The sequence below is a fragment of the Ambystoma mexicanum genome, chromosome 13, assembly GCF_040938575.1.
Source record: "Ambystoma mexicanum isolate Mex_15411 chromosome 13, UKY_AmexF1_1, whole genome shotgun sequence".
NCBI lineage: Eukaryota > Metazoa > Chordata > Amphibia > Caudata > Ambystomatidae > Ambystoma > Ambystoma mexicanum.
Genome location: NC_090938.1, coordinates 196,331,162 through 196,354,568, shown reverse-complemented (window position 1 = coordinate 196,354,568; position 23,407 = coordinate 196,331,162). Strand labels below are relative to the sequence as shown.

At 47.6% G+C, this 23,407-nt stretch overlaps 1 protein-coding gene across 8 annotated transcripts in view; it reads left to right on the top strand.

The window, feature by feature from the left end:
- The window catches only part of NAV1 (neuron navigator 1), a 999,939-nt gene that overhangs the window by 959,791 nt on the left and 16,741 nt on the right, over positions 1 to 23,407 (top strand). For all 8 annotated transcript variants that reach the window (XM_069633622.1, XM_069633627.1, XM_069633626.1 and 5 more), the window contains 3 exons: positions 8,867 to 8,964; positions 9,886 to 9,981; positions 12,748 to 12,913. In XM_069633622.1, coding sequence (XP_069489723.1) covers positions 8,867 to 8,964; positions 9,886 to 9,981; positions 12,748 to 12,913 — 360 coding nt within the window. The remainder of the gene's footprint in view (positions 1 to 8,866; positions 8,965 to 9,885; positions 9,982 to 12,747; positions 12,914 to 23,407) is intronic.

Sequence of the window (23,407 nt, the reverse complement as noted above, 5' to 3'; positions counted from 1 at the left end):
AACAAGTGGCACATAGTAGAAAGGGGGACACCAGGGGGCACTGTACCAAGATGGATGTCTGTCCTTTGAGCTCCCGGAGGGCCAGGAGATAAGGAACCAGTGACCACTCTGAAATGCCATGCTAATACTAATACAGTGCTTGTCTGGTACCCCCCAGGCACATAACGGACCGAACTTATACGCATTTGAGGATGTGCTGGTGTAGTAACACCGCAGCCTTTGTTGAGACTCTGGAGTGATGGATGAGTGACCGAACCTGTGCCGGTGCCGTGAAGTACGCCTGGGGTGTGCGCGAGGCGGGAAGTGTGTTGCACCCCCGGAGGGAGATGCGATCTGCACTTGTGTTGGGCCCCCGCCTCCGGGCTGCTGCAGAGATCAAGTGGCACTGCTGAGGGCCCGCTGACGGGTCAGAGAGCGCAACAAATTGAACGCGGATGGTGGACATCTTGAAGGTGCGCCTGACGAAAGAACCAGGCACACTCCCCCTAATTGCTTGCAGCATCACTATCGACCAGTGTATACTGTGCCGAAGGGGAGAACAGGGTGCACAGCTACTGGCGAGGAGAGATATTTTCATCAATGGTCCAAAAACAGGGTGAAAAAAAATAACAAAAATTAAAAAGGGGAAAAAAATAAAAAAAACATACTGGCCTCATTTCCCACGCAGTTTACCTTGCACCACCACCAGGAGGAACTGTCACTGTCTGGGAATTACGTGCTCGCGGCTCCCAGTCTAATACCGGCTGCTGGGCCCCGTGCATGCACCACTCTTGAAACCTGCTCACCGGAGGCAATACTGGTCACTGGTCTCTGGCCCTTACCCAGATATCACATGTGCTTTTGGTGCCCCCCACGTACTTTTAATACTAAGAAGGCTAATACTGCTCCATGTAGGCTACCTAACAAATGGTGACAGGCCAGAGACGCCAATCTAAGCTTGTATTGCCCGACATGGTAGCAAAATCAAAGGCGGGGTCCCACCCTGGGGCACAGATGGACAAACATGATACCCCTGAAACAGAAAGCATGCCTGGGATGAAGTAGGCTGCAAGTCACATCGTGCACATGTTGACATGGCGGTCATCCTTGAGACAATGCAGTCAGCATTTGACTCCATAAATGGGAAACTTAACCTGGTATTCAAAGTGGATCGTATGCAGCAAAGAATCAACAAAAATGGGAGTGGCAGGATAAGGGCAGCCAAGCAGCGCATTGGCCAGCTTGAAGGCACAAGAACAGAGGTCTGCACTACACTTCGATCCCTGCAGCAGGAGGTGGGGAGGGGGTGATACCCACGAATGAGGACCTCGAGGCAATTGATATTGATATTTTATTAATATCGCATTCGTACACTTGTTTCAGAGCGTGACCAGGCAAAAGGGAGGTGAACAGGGGAGAGCAAAAACAACGATCTTACTAGGCCCAGTGACATTGAGAACATGCAAGTACATGGGAGAGGGAAAAGGGGTTAGTGCATTGAAGGGAAAGTGGAAAGTGTGGAACAGACTAGATAACAGAAGAAAATAAATACAAATAAATAAGTAATTAAAGTTGGTAGTGCAGCCATTAAGTGGCAAGTGCTAGGTTAAGCAGATAGGGTATATCTGGTAGTAGAGAAGAGAAGTGGGTGGAGGACTGTATGGGTACAGATACAGACCATAGTGCAGTGGGTGGCCAGGAGGCAGTGCAGGGGGTGGCAGCTTCAGCAGGTACCTGTGCCCGGAGGACAGGTACATGAACGGTGCAGAGAGTGGCCAGGTGAATGGTGTTGAGAGAGAAAACGGATCAGCTGGGGAGAGGAGGGGAAAAGGCAGAAGCGAATAGGAAGGTCTTGAGGTGCTTCCGGAACCAGAGGTTCTCCTCTAGTTTCAAGGTGGCAGGGAGGCTGTTCCAAAGGGAGACCCCAGCCGAAGACGGAGATCTACCCCCAGCGCATTTCTTTGAGAAACGACTGACCCTGAGGGAGTTAGAGGTAGCGGAGCGAAGGGCTCGAGAGGGGAGGTATTTACGGAGGGATAGTTGAAGGTAATTTGGACCCAGGCCCCAGAAAGCCTTGTGGACAATGCAGAGGGTTTCTAATTTAATCCTTGTGACCACTGGGAGCCATTGAAGGAAATTCAGAGCTGGAGAGATACAATCCCAGCACTTGAGGCCAAGGACAAGTCTCAGTCTTGTTCTGGATTAGTTGAAGAGGGCGGAGAGTGGAGGCAGGAAGATTTCGTAAGAAGCTGTTACAGTAGTCCAACCTAGAGAGAACCAGAGCTTGCGAGACAATAAGCTTCTGAGGGAGGGAGAGGAAAGGCAGAGTACCTCTGAGGAGGTGTAGTAAGACATTAGATTTTTTAGAGATGTCAGAGATATGTGCAGAGGAGGAGAGTGTGGAATCAAAGATGACACAAAGGTTCTTGGCCTCACAAGTAGGGGTAGGAGGAGGGCCAAGGGAGGCCGGCCAGAGAGTGAGGAGAAAGGATGGTGCAGGTGTACCACTGAGGAGGATCTCGATCTTGTTGGCAGTTAGACAAAGGTCATTGGCGGCACACCAATTTTGAATGGCGATTAGGCAGTCAGAGATGAGGGTAGGAGAGGTGGTGGCTGAAGGAAGCCTGAAAATGAGTTGGGTGTCATCAGCATAGCACTGGAAGTTAGAGCAGAACAAGGAAATGCAGTAGCCGAGAGGTGAGGTTAGACCCCTGAGGAACAGCTAGAAAGGGAGATAGAAGATAGCAAAGACCCAAGTTGAACTTGGGAGGATCGATCAGAGGAAAGAGGTCAGCCAGGCCAAAGCCTGATCGGTGATGCCCAGGTCGTCACAGAGACAGTTGAGTAAGGTGGTATGGTTGACCGTGTCGAAAGCAGAGGTGAGATCAAGCAGGATAAGGACAGAGGGAATGTTAGAGTCAAGGTTGGAGAGCAGATCTTTACGGATGTTCAGGAGAGCAGTTTCCATGCTGCTTGCTGCTCTGAAGCCAGATTGGTGATCGTGAAGAGAACCAACAGAGTCTGAATGAAGGTTAAGCTGAGAGATGGCCAGCTTTTCCAGGAGTTTACCCAAAAAGGGAGTAATAGCCGGATAAGAAGGATCAGCTGCAGGTTTCTTAAGGAGAGGAAGAACAAGGGAGTGCTTCAGAGGGAAGGGGAATGATCAAGTGGCAGAGGAGAGGTTGCAGAAATTGGCAAGGGCCGAAGCAATGGCATCAATGTGGTCCTTAATGGTTTTAGAAGAATGGGGATGGACCTGTTTTGATGAGGCTTTCATAGATCAGACTTGTCTAGCAACCTCATCAGGGGAGAAAAGAGGAAAGGAGGAGGAATTGGGTGGGGGGTAGCTGAAGGAGGGTCGTCGGGCAGAGAAGGCTGGGCGGAGAGGAGAAGAGGCGGAGGAGAGGGTGGACAAGATATCCTTGGTTTTAGAGATAAAGTGAGAGGAAAGGGCATTGCAAAGGGCCTGGGACGCAAGAGGCGGAGTGTAGACTGCAGCAGGATTGACCAGCTCTTTACAGATTTTAAAGAGTTTGGCCGAATTGTTAAAAGCTGCAGCGACACAGGCTTGAATGTGGGCTCTCTTCTTGGTGTGGACAAAGTCGGTACTGCCTTTGGAGCAGGCGGCAGGCCAGTTTGTCAGAGGATGAACAAGAAGTCCTCCATTTCCTCTCAGCCACGCTACACTTCTGTTTTAGTGTAGCAAGGTCAGAGTCATACCAAGAATTGCACTTGGCTTTGGACTTCAAGTGGATCCTCATGACAGGGGCACGAACATGAAGAGTAGACGGGTAAAGCAGGGCCAGGACTGTGTCAGGGTGTGAGTCGGCCCGGGGTGGAGGGGGTGGGAGAAGGTGGTGGCGAAAGCCTCGACTGACACATGCTTCATGGGACGGATGCTTGGCTTGAGGGGAGGAGATGGAGAGATGAGATGAGGAGAGGAGAGGAGGCAGTGATCACTCCAGCAGAGAGGAGTGGTGAGGGGAATAGAGAGAGGGAGACCAGAGGAGATCAAGACATCAAGTGAGTGACCAGCAGAGTGAGTCAGGCCAGAGGGGAAGATGGAGAGGGAGAGTGAATCACAGAGATCGTGACAGAATGCAGATGAGCAACAGGGAGAATCGAGATGGATGTTGAGGTCACCAAGGAGGAGGAGTTGAGTGGTTGAGGCCAAAAGGGAGCATGAGAGGTCAGCCCACTCTGAGACGAAAGCAGTGATTTGACCAGGAGGATGGTAGAGAGTAGCCACAGTAAGAGAGTAGCTAGGAGAAAGAGAGAGCCTGCAGACAAGGCATTCAAGAGAGGAGTAAGTCTGAGTAGGGACGATAGAGGCAGGAATCCACTCAGGGAAGATCAGGGCTACACCACCTCCAGCAGAAGGCCAGGATCTCCTTTGCGGTGGCCAAAAAACTATTATGAGACCGGGAGTTACAGTACGCAATGCTATACCTGTCAAGTCTATTGGTGATCCTTGACAATAAAACGCACTTCTTCTCGGACCCGACTGAAGTTCTGTCCTTCCTCGATATGCCTCCCCAAGCCCTGACCACACTCGTATCAGTAAAAAAACATGGAGGAACAAACTCTACCTGGCTCTGGACAAAAGGTTAAAGCCTTGTGTAAATGTAACAAAGCCATATCCTTCATTTGTACTCTGCTTTACTTGGAGGTAGCAGGCGTCCTGCTCCTGGCCCCCAGGGATGGTGTGGTGTGATTCCTGGTCTCTTTGAGATGGTTTCTGGGGGGGGGGATTATTAGTTCTACGGTTGGGGTACTTGGGTGGGGTAGGAGTTGACATGCCCTGATTGGGGGGTGGATGGGGCGGGGGTACCCTTGGGGCAAAAAGTTGTAAAGTTGGTCTTGGCATGCAAAGGCAGGAAGCATTTATTAGACAGTAGCAGGATCTGTTCCTCGGATGTATGTGTACAGAACGCAAGGCCATCATGCTCACCAAGGTAATTCTCACTTAATATCTGAAGTTGGAACGTCAGAGGTTTAGGTAGCTAAGCTAAATCCAGACAAATCATTGCTTATGCAACCAGGCACAACATCAATATATTATTCCTGCAAGAAACTCGTGCATTGGGTCCTGGGGTGACAACCGATACTACATGTGCTACTCATCCCAATCAAGAGGTGTCTTGACCCTAATCCATAAAAAACTAACATTCTCACTCAAAGGGGCTCAGGTTGATGCAGAGGGTCGGTATGCTATTGTCTATGGGGTGCTGGCAGGAGCAGAGGTTCTTCTAGTTAATACATACGGTCCCAACATAGACTCTCACGAATTCTATAAAAACATTGCTAACATTATTGACTTGTACCCATCTTTCCAGATCATCTAGAGGGGGTGACATGAATTGCATATTGGATCAATCGCTAGACCACACCACATCTGCCCCCAAGCAATATTGAAAGCTGCTCGCAGTCTACAAGCACAGATGGAGAGATTTGAACTATGCAATGCCTGGAGACTAACACACCCTCTTGATTGACAATACACATTTTACTCTGCAGTACACAGAATGGCCTTGCGCATAGATTATATACTGATCTCCCGGCATTTGATTGGCAGGATCCAACTTGCAAATATTCTTCCCCATACACTATCTGACCACTCTCCAGTCACCCTCAAATGAAAGGAGATGGGAGACCCCCAAGGTTTGACAATTGTAAGTTTAAGTCTGAGGCCCTAACTGACAGTGTGTTTAAGGCAGAGATCGAGGCTAAAATCCACACCTTCTTCACCCGCAACACCACCGGGGAGACGTCTCCTGGCATGGCATGCGTTCAAGGCATACATCCGAGGCATGGCCATTTTTAGGGAGCTTGGGGTGTTGAAAAATATCAGACCGGATCTTGGGATCTGTGAGTCTAAATTAAAACTATTGCAGGACGCCCATACATCCATACCCAATTCTGTCACCTTGGCTGAGATACACTACACACTTGAACAGTTCCACTTACTTACTGAAAGGAAGTCAAATATGTCTCTAATCAAGCAGCGGTTAGACGATATGGCAAGGGCGAGCAGCCTGGCAAAAAACTGGCTAGACGGGGTTGTGCGGAGCGGGGCCTGCACCCCATTGATGCTATTTTAGATGAGCAGGGTGCAACTAAGCTCACGGACCATGAGATATTAGGGCTGTTTGAGCAATTCTATGAGACTTGTACTATGCCACCCCACCTAAGGAATTGTTGTCTACTCAATCCTTGTTGAGGGACTTGCCCCTTTCAAGCCTTTCATCAGCTGCCAGGAAATGGATTAATGGGCCACTCACTACCGAGGAGGCAATGGCAGTGATTAGAGACCTCCCTAAGGGTAAAGCACAAGGCCCAAATGGATTAACGTCAGACTTTTTACCTTGCTTACGGTACCAAATAGGTTGCCCACTTGATGCAAGTTTGGGAAAAAGCTCTGGCTAACTATGTGCTACCAGAGTCACTACAGGAAGCCGTTATCACGGTTCTCCTCAAACCAGGTAAGCCGGGAAATTAGTGCGGTTCTTATAGGCCGCTCTCGCTGATGAATGTCGATAAAATAATATTTGCCATCATAATTGCAAATAGGCTTCTCCTCCTTATGCCGCACCTAATCCACGATGACCAAGCAGGGTTTATCCCTGGAAGATCCATGGCTATGAATGTGTGCCGTTTGTTTAATACCATGTCACGGCTCTCCCCGGAGGCCTCTACAGTGGCGGTTACATTAGATGCACAGAAGGCATTTGACATGGTATCCTGGGAGTACCTATTCACGGTATTAGGACACTATGGGCTGGGGGGCAATTTTATTACTTACATTAAACTGTTATATACCCAACCTATAGAGAGAGTCCTGATCAATTCCCAACTTTCCGGATTGCTTTCCCTTGGGAGGGGAACGCATCAAGCTGCCCTATTTCTCCTCGGTTAGCGATGGCAGACATGATTCGAGAGCGGCACAGGAGTAGGGGTATCCGACTGAGAGGACCACCAGAAATTATCTCCTGTATGCCGATGATCTTATGCTGTACGTCCGTGACCCGCACATTAACCTTGGTCCAATAATGCAGGATATTATAGTTTGGCGGTCACTCTGGGTTTGTTATCAAATACTCAGTCTGAGACTTCCCCTCGGACGGATACCACGCCTAGGCCCCTGAACGAATACCCTCTGCAATGGGCTCCTCATGGCCAAACGATGCATACTTAATAAATGCAAAAACGCGGTGGTACCTACAGGGAAAGAGTGGTTGTCAGACCTTATTTGGGTGGACAGTTGTGAATATGTATATATTACCATGCTACCAAATTCTTCCAAGCCTAAGGACATATGGAACAATTTCCGAACCTGCCTGGTTAGCCTCCTGGCCTCAGCGAAACCCCTCTGTGAACCCCTGGCAGTGAAGCAACTGCTTGAAAGGCATCTGGACCGCTGTGCAAACCCAGATGGGGGGGATACGTCTTACAACATGCTAAGTGTGGCTTTTTACGGCGCCCACTCACTGGAATGCCCTACCTCCCACTATCCGAGGTGAGGCCTCCCTCACCACCTTCCGCAAAACTCTGAAAACTACCCTCTTCACATAAGGCCTGACACATCAGCACAAATACTTATCATATATGTTGTAATATATGACCAAATGCAATATCTGTAACAACAGTATGATGTCTTGTAGTACTCAGAATGTGTCAACAATCGCTATCATGCCTGTACCATGTAACTAAGTTATTGCAAGTAACAGCGCCTCAATGCCCCTGGGCTGCTTGCGTGCTATATATATATATAAATAAATATGGTGTGCCCGCTGCTCTGTATCTTGAATTCTTTGCCTCACTGTATGAATGAAAAAGAGACTGTTTACCTTCTGCCTTTCCTGCCAAGTATAAATAAAGGTAAAAAAAAAAGACATGGTAGATGGGAGGGGTGGTGTTGGAGGGGGTGTATAGGAGCAGGCAGCATCGCTGACAACACAATACTGAATACCCATTTCTGCATGTTGTAATCACTCTGTGAGAACCAAGATCATATCAAAGTGTGGGACACCTTAATCTTATCGCCCAGTGTGAAGCCTCCGGCTGAGATGGGTCACAGCATATGGTAGTGGACAAAATCTTAATTGGCCTCTCCGTAGCCAGCGAAGGTGGCACAGCCATGGACAATTATAGCTGACAAAATTACTGTGGGGCGCCTGGTGGCGGCGGCATAGCAAGTGCCACAGGCACATTTACAATGGCACAGGTTCTGAGAAGACCCCGCACCCAGCAGCGATCTCTCCCAATGACTGCTATTATGACCCTGAATATCTCTGCGCCACAGAGCTTCAAACAAAGAGACCAGCATCTTAAGTGCATCCAAGCCACACACCGAGCATCAAATAGTCCACAAAACATATCAAATACATGTTGACTGACTCCTCAGGAAGGAAAAGCAGGTATCGAAAAAGATAGTCAGTGTATGGATTTCCTTCCTTGTCTTGGGAGCGCTCCGAGCTTCACTAACCAGACGCCCACCTCAACCCGAATATCTTCTATTATGATGTCTCCAGTTGTGGTGGAATATTAGGGTGGCGTGCATTGTTCCACCGTGATTTTGGTTATTAGATGTGACTGGGGAGTGATTATGGTAAGGTGAGCTTTACGTGGTGATCCTTCCACGGTGAGCTGTTCCTCGGGGTGTGGTGAGTTATGGTTCAGTGAGTGTGGTGGCAGTTGTCATGCTATGGTTCAATGTGCCCCTGTACAGTAACTTCAATAATATAACCCGAGCTTGCAGGTGTGGTGGCGATTACATTGTGAGCTGCTGCTTGGTGGTGTTTACTGTACATGCGGTTAATGGTTGTGGTCAGGTTTTCAAGGTGCGGTCCCAGGAATGTTAAAGTTGATCTTTTTCTGTGTTTACCAGATCTATCCCCGATGGATGGAATAAATGGCTGTTCTCAGAAAGAAGAAGTTTCTCTCCGGGTTGTGGTGCGACTCCCTCTCCAGCACATCATTAAGGGGGTAAGTGATGGAATTGCACACCTTCACCCTGTGACCTCCTTTTGCTGCATTCAAAGCATTCTTTTGCAGGTTCTTGGCTGCCTCGATCTGTATGGGGATTTTCTACAGTGCAAACATAGCTGAGAAACAGCACTGTACACAGAGAGAATGGATACCGTAGAGCAGGGTTGTCCAACTTCAGGCTTCGAGGACCGGAATCCTGAAGGGTGTTCAGGATATCCCTCATTAATATTCATGAGATGATATTTGCATACATTTAGAATCATTGTATGTAAATTTATATCATGAATATTAATGAGGGGTATCCTGAAAATCCAACATGTTTTTGGCCCTCAAGGCCTAGAGTGGACAACCCTACCGTAGAGCAAGGGACGGGTTGGCTGCAGGAATAGAAGGCTTGCATCGTGAGCCACTGATCAGTGGGAAGTGTTCTTGGGATCTGAAGGCATGAATGTTACAATTAAGTCAATGTTGGGTACAGATGCAGGTGGAAACCCAACAAATGGATAGAGAGTAACAATGTGGTCTAAGTGCTTTGCTGTACCGTGCCAAGCTTTTGACGATAAGCATAGGTTGTCATTTTGGTTGTCATTTTGGTGATCGATAATAGTCTCCTAATTTAGGTTCTACTTTTGAGCTCTCATTATTTATTATCCTAGAGCTATGAACATGAGTGAAACTCGAGGGAGCAAAGCACAACCATCTTGTTTCTAGTAATATTGAGAGGTGCGCTCAAGTATGCCAGAACAGAAAGGGACATGGTTGCCTATTGTGTGTGCTATTACTCAAGGACATTGGTTTTGTGACCTGCAAGGGCTGGGCTCAGAACCCTTTTATTTAGATTTCATGTTCCCCTAGTTCGCGTGTGTAGTGAATGCACCAGGTTAACGTTTGTGTATGATCTACACGTCTCTCTTGCAGGATTTGAAGCAGCAGGAGTTCTTTCTGGGCTGTGTCAAAGTCAGCTTGAAGGCAGACTGGAGGGTGTTGGATGAAGCCATCTGCCAAGTCTTCCTGGTATGTCGCTGAAGTTGTTTTTGCTTTGCTTTTTTTTTACAGCTTCTCACAGACCACCATGTTGCTAGCTGTAAGGAAGGGATGGTGTCAAACACAAGTTATCAGTTTATTAAACTTCAATTGAGTTTGAAAAACACCTATCTTAACCGAAATGTAAAGATGGGAGCAAGCAACGACCATCAAATAATAACGCAGTCCTAGTTGAGTCTGTTAAAATAAAAGGGCCTATACTAATAACCATGTTGCCAATCCTTACTTCTAAATACAATTTGTGTGGGAAACATTGTTATGCAAAATGAAAAGTGTTCAAGAAATAATATGTCAGGATGTACAAGCCGTTGGCTTCCTTTCCCCACGTTTTCAGCACAGGACAAGGCGGCACCGTCGAGCTTAGCACACTCTCTGGTTTCTCTAGCACGAGGATGCAGTTAGAAACCTTAGCATCAGGTCCTTCCGTGCTGAAAAAGTCTCTTTGCCATTTAAAGCCTCTTATTTCAGAGGGCCTGATGTGACAAGCAAACAAAGTTTCTTTCTACTTGGGATTTCACAGGTGCACAATTTCTCAGGTGATTTACGATTCACCCCGGGTCCCATTCCGGCAGGCTCAGGCCCACTTTAAAGCAAAGCTTTCAATTGATCTTCCTCCACTGGGCTTGGACCAACTTTATCTACTTTTCTAAGCTTTCTTTACTTCAAATATTTTCGACTGTGCGTGTGATTTGCTCAACCTGTCGCAGGACCACTTCGATTTACAATTACTCGTTCTCTTCTTGATATAGCCTTTTTCTCAATAACACTCACAGCTGGATACCTTACAGAGACCTTCGACTGAACACCTACGCGGTGCCGGGCCACTCTGTCAAAGGTATTATACCTTACTTTGAAAGTTCAATCACTCATTAGCAGCTCAATGTTACTTGCGTCCTTTATCACACGCGTTTTAACATTGTTCGTTCCAGCGCTCGCCATACAATGTTGCTGCTTGCAACCTTGGCTTCAACACAGACAGTCTTTATCGGTCTCTACAACTCGCCGGCTGTGTTAATTTCACTGACGCTGCTTTGTTCTTGAAGCCAAGGTCAGTGCCACGGCGGCTCATGCTTCTCCCCAACTTCATTGACGCGGGAGGGCCCTGGGTATCTCCGACACACAATGCAGGAGTCTTCAGCCTGGTTTCTTGGTCTTAAGCTTTCTATTCTCAAGGGCTCAGGAAAGTAACGGTTCCTTGTCGAAAAGGTCAAGGGAGCTTCCCTCCATTCAATCCCCTTCTGTTTTGCGGTCTCTTTTCTCGTTCAGCTGCCGTTTCAAAAATGGGGTTTCCTTCTATGATTTGCCTCGCTCAGAGTGTATTCTCGTGCCCCTCCTTTCATTTGTGTGTGGAAGCTTAATGCAAGTCAAGTGTGTGTGTGATGGTCAGTAATTACTGGACCTCGCCTGACCATTGTATTGGGACCCGCCGGGTATACAGCTCGGTTGTTAGTCTGTTTTCTCTCACATGCTTAGAGCACATTGTCTCGCTTTCTATTGCTATGAATGTTTTTCCTCTCCATATTACCAATTTGGGGGTGGAGCCTGCTTGAAAGTGTTGGGCCCTGGAGGACAGTTTTGAAAAGTGTGTTGCGAGTGGGTCCATGAGTGACACACTACACACTGCCCCTCCAGATTGCCTCCATCCATTGCGCCTTTGCTTTGTGATCTCTGGCATCGGTAACCTGACGCATAGATAAGTTGGCAGTCTGCTCCCAAATGAGCTGAAAACATCGTGGAGAAAAAATGGACACATAGGGATCAGTGTTAATAAGTTACTATTGCTGGCAGTCAAACGGGTAAACATTCCTAAGGTAATGTAAGGTGACTCCAGGTCCCACCAGAACCAGCAATCCTGTATCTGTATTTTCCTCGGTGCTGATGTGCAGCTACAGATTACACATTGATAGCTGCAGTAGGTGCATTAACCCATTGTGCTGGCAACCTATTCCCTCTGATAGCAGAGACTGTATATCTAGTATGTCTTTGTTTGCCCCATTGCACCCATCTTTCAGCCCAATTAAGTCGAGTTTTAGTTTTACAAAGAGATGTTAATCATTGCGAGGTGTCTGAGATCCAAATGTTGAGCCTTTGGCTTCCTCATAAGGGAATATTGATATGGGCAGTCCAGGCTTCTGTGATGTGATGTGTGATGGTTATGTATTTAATGCATGTGCTGTAGATCCCCTTTCACAGGCTGCACACTACAGCAGAGGGCTACCTTGTGCCTGCCCCTTCCTCATTTTGGTGGGTTATTAAATCGCACCATGCCAGGGACTGGTACCTCCCCGCTCCTCCTAGATCTGATCGCTGTAGGCTTCTGTTTGATCTTATCTTTTTATTTATTTATTTAGTGTGATGTACTGTACAGAAGAAACTTTACACACACAGAAAAGTTCATGAATTCAGCAAGATGGTAAAATACAATTCCAATGAAACACACGTAAACAGTATAAAACCAATGTCACATTTTTCGCACTCATCTCTCTAAAAGCATGTTCATTCTTAAAACAGAGAAATGTCGTACCCAGACTCAACCAATTAAAAAAAAAATCACATTGACCCTCTTATCGTTGGAGCTTTTTCCAAACACTATAGTCCAAAACTGCCACCTGCTCACGATTTAAGGAATGCATTCACAAAAAGCGTCTATAATCACAGCACTCTGCATTTAATGCTGATTAAATATAGCTGAACGCATACGATGTTTTTTTTTTTTTCTTTCTCCTCTCTCTTCAGGAATATGTTGCGAAGATGGATCCTGCCTCCACACTGGGCCTGACCAGCGAGTCGCTCTATGCCTACAGCATAAGCCACGTGAAGAGGGTGCTGGAGTTGGATGCCCCCGAAATGCCGCCCTGTAGGAACCTGCGGGGAGCTAGCACAATTGCACTGGTCCTCAAAGGCAAGTACTGGCACTTATCCGGAAGATGGACTGACCACCATTGTTCAGTTGCTTGCTACATAGCATGTTAAAGGCATGTCGTAAGCGCTGTTAGCCCTTTCTCTGACTCCATGGCAAGGTAAGCCGGTAGGGGCTGTTTGATATTTATTTTAAGATGTATTGAGGTACCCTGTCCACTCAACTCATTCCTGGAAGCTTCTTGAATCTCATTTAATCGGTAACAATCCAGAGAAGATGAGAGCTACCGCAGCATAAACACTTTCTCGTACAGACTGAGCGACGCGATCAAGACATAGGTTTATAAATGGCCACTACGTCGCTATGCATCATTGCTGCAAGTTAATTTTTTAAGCGTCAGCTTGCGTTATTTGATGACTAGCCGACAAGAAAGCTCTCTGAAATAGAATTATTTAAATTTGGAAAAATCCTCCTCTCTGAGATGCTGAGTGTCGTACGTGTTATCCACTTAGGACACTGGGGGTCGCTATGGGACCATAGATATGCCTTAAGTTCATGTTGTAGAGTAATTAGTGGCTCAGGACAAAGATTAAGGAGAACTTATAGCTATGAATCGAGCTATGAATCCTTCTTTGCATCCAAGTGCTGACGTGGAGGAACCTGTGTAGAAAGGCAACAAGGTGTTGACACTTCTGTTTTCCCCAATGGAAGTGACCGTCGGATGGGCTCCAGCAAACGCTGCTTGTAAGGCGAGTGCTGCAAAGCACACGCTGTAAATCACAGATGTTAAGTGATATGTAAAGAAATATATTGGTCTGTTATTAGACTTCTGATGGGCAATATAGGGGAAGTTGCTGTCCCCCACACTCCCACTGAGATACAAAGACCCTTTCATTTGAAAAGTTTAAAAGGCCTCGACGTCGTGCCTGCTTGCACTCTGAGGATTTAGGCATCGTCATAGCGTCCGCCATTGTCCGCCGGCGCATAGAAAGAATTGTAACCCTAAATCAGTTTCCATTCTAGTTTGGATTTTTAGCACTTGTTTTTTTTCTTCCAATTGCAGCGTATTATTGTGTATGATTGTAACTGCTATGTGTGGAGAGCAATCTAATTAGGTACATCCCGCACATCATGTCGAGGCCGCACATCATGTCGAGGCCACACACCAGCAGCACACAAAGCTCCTGGCTTTACCGATTACCCAATACTCTGATTAGGGGAATGCAAGTCTATGCTTAAACTAATGGGTTAATGCTTCCCTCCCCCTCTGCAAGCTGTCAATTTGTTAATGGGTCCGGCTTCGCACTGCCGGCTGAACTGTAGCTCGCGGCCCGCTTCTCCCTGCAGGGAATGGTCTGCCGCCATTGGAGCACAGTCCTTATTGAATGCCCTTGTGTACACCCTTTCCTCCCTTCGAGCCCTACGATAATCTTGAAAGCTCTCTAGGACAGTGTGTGGATCCCTGTTCTGTCCAGTCCTTATTTTTTATGGGATCTGTAGTTAAGGAGCGGTTGACTCCCAGAGTTTAGAAGGACTAGCTCTCCGCAAAGCCCCTATCCTGGCTCGCATTCTATCTGAAGGGCTCATTATCCCTGGGCCACTCGGTGAGAGCTCCTTCTCTATATAGGATTGCCTACATCCCTACTCCAGCCAATCCACAAGGTAGTGAGGTGCTGTCCCGGTTCTATGTCATTTCATCGTCAGGCATTTCAAAGCCTGCAATTTAAATGTTTTTGACAGTTCATCAATTTCCTTTTTTTTGGGGGGGGGTCCCCCATCCACACCTCCATCCTGCACCTATTTTTTAGCTATACCCAACCCCCCCCCCCCACCGCTTATCTGCACTTTGACACCCCCCCAAAAAAAATGGATGAACTGTTAAACACGATTAAACTGCAGGCTTTGAAATGCCTGACGATGAAAGAACGTTGTATCGCTGTCCCAATGGAGACCCTTAAGCGCTCCATTCATAGATCTGTTGGTTTTGTTAAAGGCACAAAGCAATGAGGATACTCTCAATCAGCAAGAGGCATCCAATTCCTGAAACTGTTGAACAAAAATGTGTTTCAAATGCTTCTCCTCCCATCTATCTTATATAACAGGCTGTCCAGATGCGCACCTGCAAAGCTGATGGCTGTCTGGTTACCCGTGGAATACCACAGGCTCAATCTTCTGAAGTTTAGTATATACATGGACCCATTGGGGTCACCCCTTGATGACCCAGCCATCTGGCTACACCAGCTCTACCTAAAAGTAAACTGCCCTCCTAGAATTACTTGCCTCCAGGAATGCCTTGCCCCTTCTCACAAGTGCATAAGAAGAACTTACCTAGACCTCAACCCATCCGAAATGGAATTGGTTCTCCTCTTCCACGCCTCCAAGTTGGAAGCCACCACCGGATGGCTGACCGAGACCCCTGGACTGATTCTCCATCCAACTTGCCCGGCCCACCAAATCCATGGGGTTAACAGTGAACAGTAACCTCTCCTTTCAGCAGCACATCAACAAGAAAGCCCAGGTAGCGCGGTGCCATATTGCGCTGCTCCACAAGATTAATATTAAGCCTGTGTACCCCCTTGATATAGACTCTCATAAGTGAACGGATTGCATAGGCTAACACCCCTCCCTTGCTGGACGATGCGATATACTCCTGTCTCCCCTCAAAGCGGTGAATCATGTCGCAACCTGCAGTCTCAATATTCTAAAAAAGAAAATGCAAGCCTATCCCCCTCTTCCTGTGCAACCTTCGTTGGCCTCCTGTCCCTGTCAGGAGGCTTTTCAAAATGGCCGGCATCCCCTACAAAGCAACTACTACCCAAATGCCCGTTTGCATTGCAGACATATATGCCCGCCTGCATTGCAGACAAACTTAACACTGCATGTGATCCATAACTCTCCTGGCGGCCAGATTATTGTTAGTCTGGAAAGTGAACTCTCCTGCAGGGAACGCACTCGGAATCGTTCTTCTCCTGCTATGTGCCGGCATTATAGGGCGCCACTCATGCAGTTTAGGAAAGTACCGAAAACTCTTCTCTTGGTGGATTTCCTAGGTCTGACTTGGTAACTGTTTCCGGTAAAGCAAAACAAAAGGTGATGGCTGGAAGGTTTCGAATTAATCATGTAAGGGATTTCAATCAGGCACTCACCCAGGTCTCGCCTAGCAAGTAGCACGCGATGAAACCCTTATTTATTTTTGTCTACAAGTTCAATATCCTGAATGATATACCACTCATATCACACCCCCCCCCAGGTCACAATGGACCAGGAATCAGGCTAGTTTGTAAAGGTAAAGATGTATTTATGTATTTAATATTCAAATCACAAATATATTATATATATATATATATATATTTCTGAGGCTTGTGGAATCTGCTTAGATCACATGCTGTGCATAGGCCGACATCTAGTGGAAGCTGCGAAGTATTACAGTTTGTTTTTCGAAACTCGAAAATGGGCGTCGACACAGGGCGTGCCAGTAATACTATCCCTAGTGTGACGTCCACTGTACCCAAGATCCCTCACGCGTCTAGGATCCTCAGATTGTTTTTTTCCGCCATACTGGTCAGAAGCATTTTGCAGAGTCCCCTGGCCTTAGCCATACTTTTGCTAAAATATTAATTTATTTACATCCTTCACCATCCCAACGTCGAACTTCGACACTCGACCCCGGCTGGAGAAGAAATCGACCGTCGGCTGCTGCACGACGGATTTGGGCCTCGGAAGGCCTCTGGCCTCGGCCCGGGCCTTGGAAGGCCTCTGGCCTTGGCCCTGCAAGTAGGGAGAGTGGGGGGGTTGTACATACTCTACACTCTTGGTATATAGGTACACCTTATACATTTCCTCCACTTAACAGCCCGCTGCCTCAAGGTGCGTATGGAGGGTACCCCTTTTCAATTCTGTTCCAAGTGCAATCGCAAATACCCTTGGGTCGACAGGCACGCCACGTGCAATCTCTGCTTGCCGAGGGACCACCCCGAAGCAAACTGCAGAGCATGTAGTAGGTTTAAACCTAAGACTCTTAAGGACCGTTCGACGAAGCGTTGGGCCCACCACGCCAGGCAAGCGGCCATGGCAGCAGAGGGCGCCTTCATGGACGGCAGCGACGCCGTACTTTCGGACGGCGAGGGCATTACGGCGTCGAAAGACAGCCGAGCGCAAGTCCCCGACCTCGGAAGGTCGTCCGGGAGGGCGGCTATGGGGAAGACCCCCGGCGACACAAGCGCTTCACACACCACACACACACTAAACACACAAAGTCCAACTGAGACTCGACGACGTCGAGTTCTCGGAAAGAGGCACAAACAGAATGGTCCGATTCGGTGTCCTCTGGGCGTTCTCGATCGAGATCGCCGCATGACTCCAGGCAATCATCCACTTTTGCCAAGAGTGCCTCGCTCCCTAGGATAACAGAAGTTCGATCGTCGGAGGACGAAGACGACTTCCACCCCCAGGCCGCGCTCCAGGAGTCGGAGCCCGCAGACAAAATCAGCGAGGCCCCACGCTCGCAGGACAGGGACTCTACCCCCGATCCATGACCCCAGGCGTCGAAAACCTCCGGAGCCACAAAAGGACAGGGAAAACATTTTTCCACTCACGGGGAGGGGGGAAAACAGCAGAAGAAGCAGCCTTTGCACTCTTCCACACCTGTGAAACACACCACTCCCCCTAAACAGACAGACAAGACCAGGTCTGCTGATATGTCTAAAACCAGCAAATCTACTCAAGATAAATCCCAGAGACTTGCTGAGAGAGTCATTCCCAGTTCCAAAAAATGGTCCAGTGAAGTCATAGATAGGGTCATGTCAAGGATTCTGGCTGATTCTTTGGCTGATTTTTACGATAAAAATCCAGACCATTTCCTTTCGTATGATCCACAAGGGGCGACACCCTCAGGCTCTAATGATCCTATCCCCCCCGAGTAAGAAGCTCCGGTTTGAAACACCGATGAGGTCTACAGAACCCTTCGAGGTACAACCATACTCAAGACCATACTCACTGTATCAAGGAGAGGCTTCCTTTAGTGAGGACCAAGAATTTGGCATGATAGAAGAGCAAACCGGGACGGGATACTATGGGGATGATGAGGACCAAGAAGAGGAAGAGGAAGACCCTGAAACCTACAGAGTAGATTCCCCGGTAGAAAACGAAGCCCCGGTTACCGACTCCCCTGTCGATAACCAACCCCTCCTAAACGAGGTTCTCGCACGTGCAGCAGAACATTTCCATATTGACACCCACGGTGTCCAGGAGGAGGGGGACTTCGCAGAGGAGTTATTGGGAGAAAGGATGCCTGTTGCCCAGACCATCCCGATCCTTAAGTCCATTCAGCGAAGAATAGACCCATCCCTGGTGAACCCGAACCTCACCAGAGCAGTCAATCCCAGGGTTGATAAACTTTTCAGGGCAGCCCAGTCTGACCCTCTCTATATAAGAGGACATCTGAAGCCAGACTCCCTAGTTGTCACTAACACTCGTAAGAGGGCTGGAACACCCTTGTCATCATCCGAAGCTCCTCCCGACAAGGAGAGCAAAAAACTATATGGTTTCGGCAGGAAAGTAGCCTCAACGTCCGCCTATCAAGCAAGGAATGCAAACTCCACCCTGTTGGCCAGCTACAACTGCCATCAGTGGGAAGAAGTCGCGGCACTCATAGCCTCTGCTCCTGAACCTTTAAAGGGACAGTTAACTCGGATTTCCTCAGAGGGTAGAGCCCTGTGTGGTTGCATTTTGAAAGCAACCTTTGATGCCGCGGACAACGCAGGCAGATTGATAGCAGAAGGCACTGTTATCAAGAGACATGCGTGGTTATGGCAGTCTGGTTTTAAGGCAGAAACCCAGGCATCATTGTTGGACAAACCGGTGGAAGCCGATCTGTTGTTTGGTAAGGCGGTCGAAGACGCACTGAAGAATGCCAAGGACGAATACGAGACACTCAAGTCCCTTGGCCAGTTAATCAATAAACCCCCTAACCAGAGAGGGAATACTAATTTTCGTCGCCCACGCGGCCAAAATTCCCAGAGAGGATCTAACTATTCCCAGGGGCAGGGTACACAGTGAAACAACAGCCAACAGTCTACCCAGGGTTACGGCAGGGGTAATAGGAGAGGTTGTGGTAAAGGCAGAGGCAGCCCCAGCAAGGGAGGCGGAACGCCTCCACCAAAGCAGTGACGCTCAGTTCAGGGTCCCTTCTCACGCAACCCCAGTAGGGGGACGCATTTCCAACTTCACCCAGGCTTGGGAAGGGATCACATCAGACAGATGGGTGATGTCAACAGTATCCACAGGGTACTGTATAGAACTACTGCAGCGTCCCCGGAACCATCCTCCAGGACAAAGAGTACACTCTTTAGAGCATCAGAAGATTCTCCTCGAGGAGATCGCCATTCTGCTAGAAAAGGACGCGATAGAACTCGTCTCGGGACACCAGCTAAACAAGGGTATTTATTCAACTTACTTCCTTGTGCCAAAGGAAGATTTGACAATGCACCCAGTATTGGACTTACGGCCTGCCAACAAGTATGTCAAGCCCCAAAAGTTTCATATGACTACGCTACAAGAGGTAATCCCCCTCCTAAAAAAGGGGGATTACATGGCAACCTTGGATATGAAAGATGCTTTTCATATTTCCATGTTCCCAGCGCACAGAAGGTACTTGCGCTTCAAGGTGGACAGTCGACACTACCAATTCAAGGTACTGCCCTTCGGGATAGCTTCAGCACCAAGGGTATTCACCAAGGTACTGGCGGTGGAGGCTGCACACCTACGCAAGGAGGCAATCCCGGTGTACCCTTATCTGGACGACTGGCTCATAACGGGGGAAACCCCAGTAATTTGCAGGACAAACATTCAAAGGACTATCGACCTCCTCCACGAGTTAGGCTTCTCAATCAACGAGAAAAAGTCAAGCCTGGTGCCAAGCACCTCCAAACAGTTCCTAGGAGCAATCCTAGATACTCAAGAGGGGTTGACCTTTCCTTCAGAGGAAAGAATTCGGAATATACTACTGCAAATTCCGCATTATCAGTCCGGTCGCCAAATAACGGTACGCAAAGCAATGCATTTACTGGGTATGATGGTGTCCTGTATTTACCTGGTCCCCCACGCGCGCCTGCACATGCGTCCCATGCAGGAATGGTTGGCAAAACAGTGGTCTCAGGCAAGCGGTCAGTGGGACGATCTAGTGGTCGTTTCGCCAACACTTGTACAAAGCCTTCACTGGTGGACAAGAGAGAATCTGTCCAGGGGGAAACCCTTTTACGATCCGGAGATACAGGCGATAGTCACTACCGATGCATGTCTGACGGGGTGGGGAGCTCACCATCTCCACCACACAGCTCAGGGTCTCTGGTCTCCCTCAGTGGCCAAGAACCACATCAACCTGCTAGAGCTTCTGGCAGTATTCAGAGCGCTTCAAGCGTTCGAGCCCCACCTACTAAACCTGTCAGTGCAAATCCGGACGGACAGCACAACAGCCATGTTCTACCTGAACAAGCAAGGAGGGACTCGTTCGCCAAATCTGTCCAAGCTTGCCCAGAAAATCTGGATATGGGCACTCAAGACGAAACATCTTCCTGTCATCACAACATGTTCCTGGGGAGCTCAATTCCCTAGCGGATGCTCTGAGCAGAGACTCCCTCCCAGAGGAACACGAATGGGTTCTACAGAGAGAGGTCGTAGAAGATATCTTCTCTCAGTGGGGTTTCCCCACTATAGACTTATTCGCCACAAGCGAAAACAGACTATGCCCAGGATTTGCATCCAGGTTCCCCCAACCAGACTCCCAGGGGAACGCCCTGTGGATGAACTGGTCAGGGATGTTTGCGTACGCTTTTTCACCAACTCCTCATCAGGAAAGTGGTGAACAAGATGAACAGAGAATCAATGACACTCGTCCTAGTTGCTCCCATGTGGGCAAGACAACCGTGGTTCCCACACCTACGCAAGTTGGCGGTGTGCGAGCCCATCAAACTTCCAGCCTGGTACAACCTACTGTCCCAGCACCAAGGTCAAACAGTGCACCAGCAACCCAACTCAATGATCCTGGCAGCATGGCTCCTGAGGTCATAGAGTTTGGACATCTCAATTTACCACAGAGGTGTATGGACATCCTAAAGGAATCTAGGAAACCAAACACAAGGCACTGTTACTTTGACAAGTGGAAGAGGTTGGTTATCTGGTGCCAGAGTAGACAAATCAACCCTGTTGATTGCACTCCTTCCACTATTGTTAAATACATGCTCCACCTGCTAGATGCAGGTTTGGTTTTTAACTCACTGAAAGTACACCTGGCAGCCCTGTTGGCATACACCACTTCCCATAGCAAGGTCTCGTGGTGGAAAGTACCAGTAGTTAAAGCCTTCATGGAAGGAGTAAAGAGACTTCACCCTCCTATTTCTAACCCACCACCAGGGTGGGACCTTAATGTGGTGCTAGCCAAGCTCATGGGACCCCCTTTCGAGCCCATGCATAAAAGCAGTCTCAAACACCTGGCTTATAAAACGGCCTTCTTAGCTATTACTTCTATAAGAAGGGTCAGTGAAATTCAGGCTCTGTCAGTGCAGGATCCCTTCTTTACTGTCCATAAAGACAAACTGGTTTTACGCACACACCCTAGGTTCTCACCTAAGTTTATATCAAAATTCCATGTAAACCAGTCCATCGAGCTTCCGGCTTTCTTCCAGGACCCTCAAAGCTCGGCTGAGGTGAAACTACACACCCTAGATGTACGTAGGGCGGTCCTCTACTATGTGAATAAAACCAGACCGCTAAGAAAAACAGATCAACTGTTTGTCTCCGTAGCTACAGGCAGAGAGGGGGGATCGCGTCTCTAAAGGTGCCATCTCGAAGTGGATTATTAACTGTATCCAGCTGTGTTACTCACTCTCTGAAAGAACTCTGCCTTTCACGCCAAGAGCCCACTCTACTAGAGGCATTGGGGCCACTCTGGCTTTCATTGCAAATGTACCCCTTGACACCATTTGCAAAGCAGCTACTTGGAGCTCTATTCACACTTTTACTCAGCATTACTGCATTGACACCCATTCCAAGGCAGATACACAAGTGGGACAAGCGGTTCTAAGACACTTATTTGCTCATGACCCTTCTCACATCCCACCTCCTTCAGGTACTGCTCGCTAATCTATGCACAGCATGTGATCTAAGCAGATTCCACAAGCCTCAGAAGGGATACATTACTCACCGTAATCGTATTTCTGATGCTTGTATCTGCTTAGATTCACATGCGACCCACCCTTCCTCCCCTCTAAGAGAAGGCGCATGGTTGCTTGTAGACTTACCTTTCTATCTATCTGCTTGGATTATCTATACTCGCGCTACTCCTCATGCTACCTCATGTCAGAAAAAATACAATCTGAGGATCCTAGACGCGTGAGGGATCTTGGGTACAGTGGACGTTACACTAGGGATAGTATTACTGGCACGCCCTGTGTCAACGCCCATTTTCGAGTTTCGAAAAGCAAACTGTAATACTCCGCAGCTTCCACTAGATGTCGGCCTATGCACAGCATGTGAATCTAAGCAGATACAAGCATCAGAAATACGATTACGGTGAGTAATGTATCATATATATATTTATATATATATATATCACCAATCACCAAAAGGATGAGAATACAATTCAAAAATAAGCAAAGCACATGAATTCACTAATAACAGTTTTGGTTTGTGAACAGATAGCGTTTAGGTTGCTATTTCCCTCTGCAAAGTACTGAAGTACAAATGAGAAAACCTACACAAATGTGAGCAACCAGCAGGTATTAGGAATGAAAGACAGTCTAGAGTTTATAGGCATTCTACCCTCCTCAAACAGGAGAGAAAACCGTTTCTGGCAAATGCCACTTTTAAACGGACAGCTGAAAAATGGCTTTGTGAAATCCTGCAAAAGTGTGCAAAAATGCTTAATTGGAGAAGTTCTAAGGAAAGCAGCACTAAACAAGTCCTAAGACACATGAGCTATAATATCAACAAACAGTACACACTTTAGATCAGAATGGGATGGAAGAAACACTTTGAAATGGGCAAAAGACACATGTAACTTTGGCTAAAATTGCAAATTCACGGCAAACTTTTACTATGCGATATTGGAGAAAGACGGGTCAAATACAGATATCAATGAGAGTTCAAATTTTGTTTCTATCTTTAAAACTAAAGAAGTTATAGAGGTTTTAGTAAGGTGTTTTTGCAAAATAGGCGCGAAAAGGGAAACAGGAATTTGGTTTTAAAAATGATAGATAGTCATTAATCTAATATAAGAAAACCTATGTAAAAGAGAATGCCACACATGAAACTTCACAGCTACGTGGCCAGCGCGATCAGTCCGTGGTGGATACTCGATTTCTGGGATTTACTTTAGTTACTCAAAATCACTAAGGCGTTATGGTTTTGTAACACAGGTGAGAAACCAGCGCAAGAAGGATTCTTACAATACTAGGGTTCTGAATTTAAAGATGGGATGGGTTGAGATTGGGATGATACAATGCAGATATACTATGGGTCACTGTTCTTCCTATTATAATT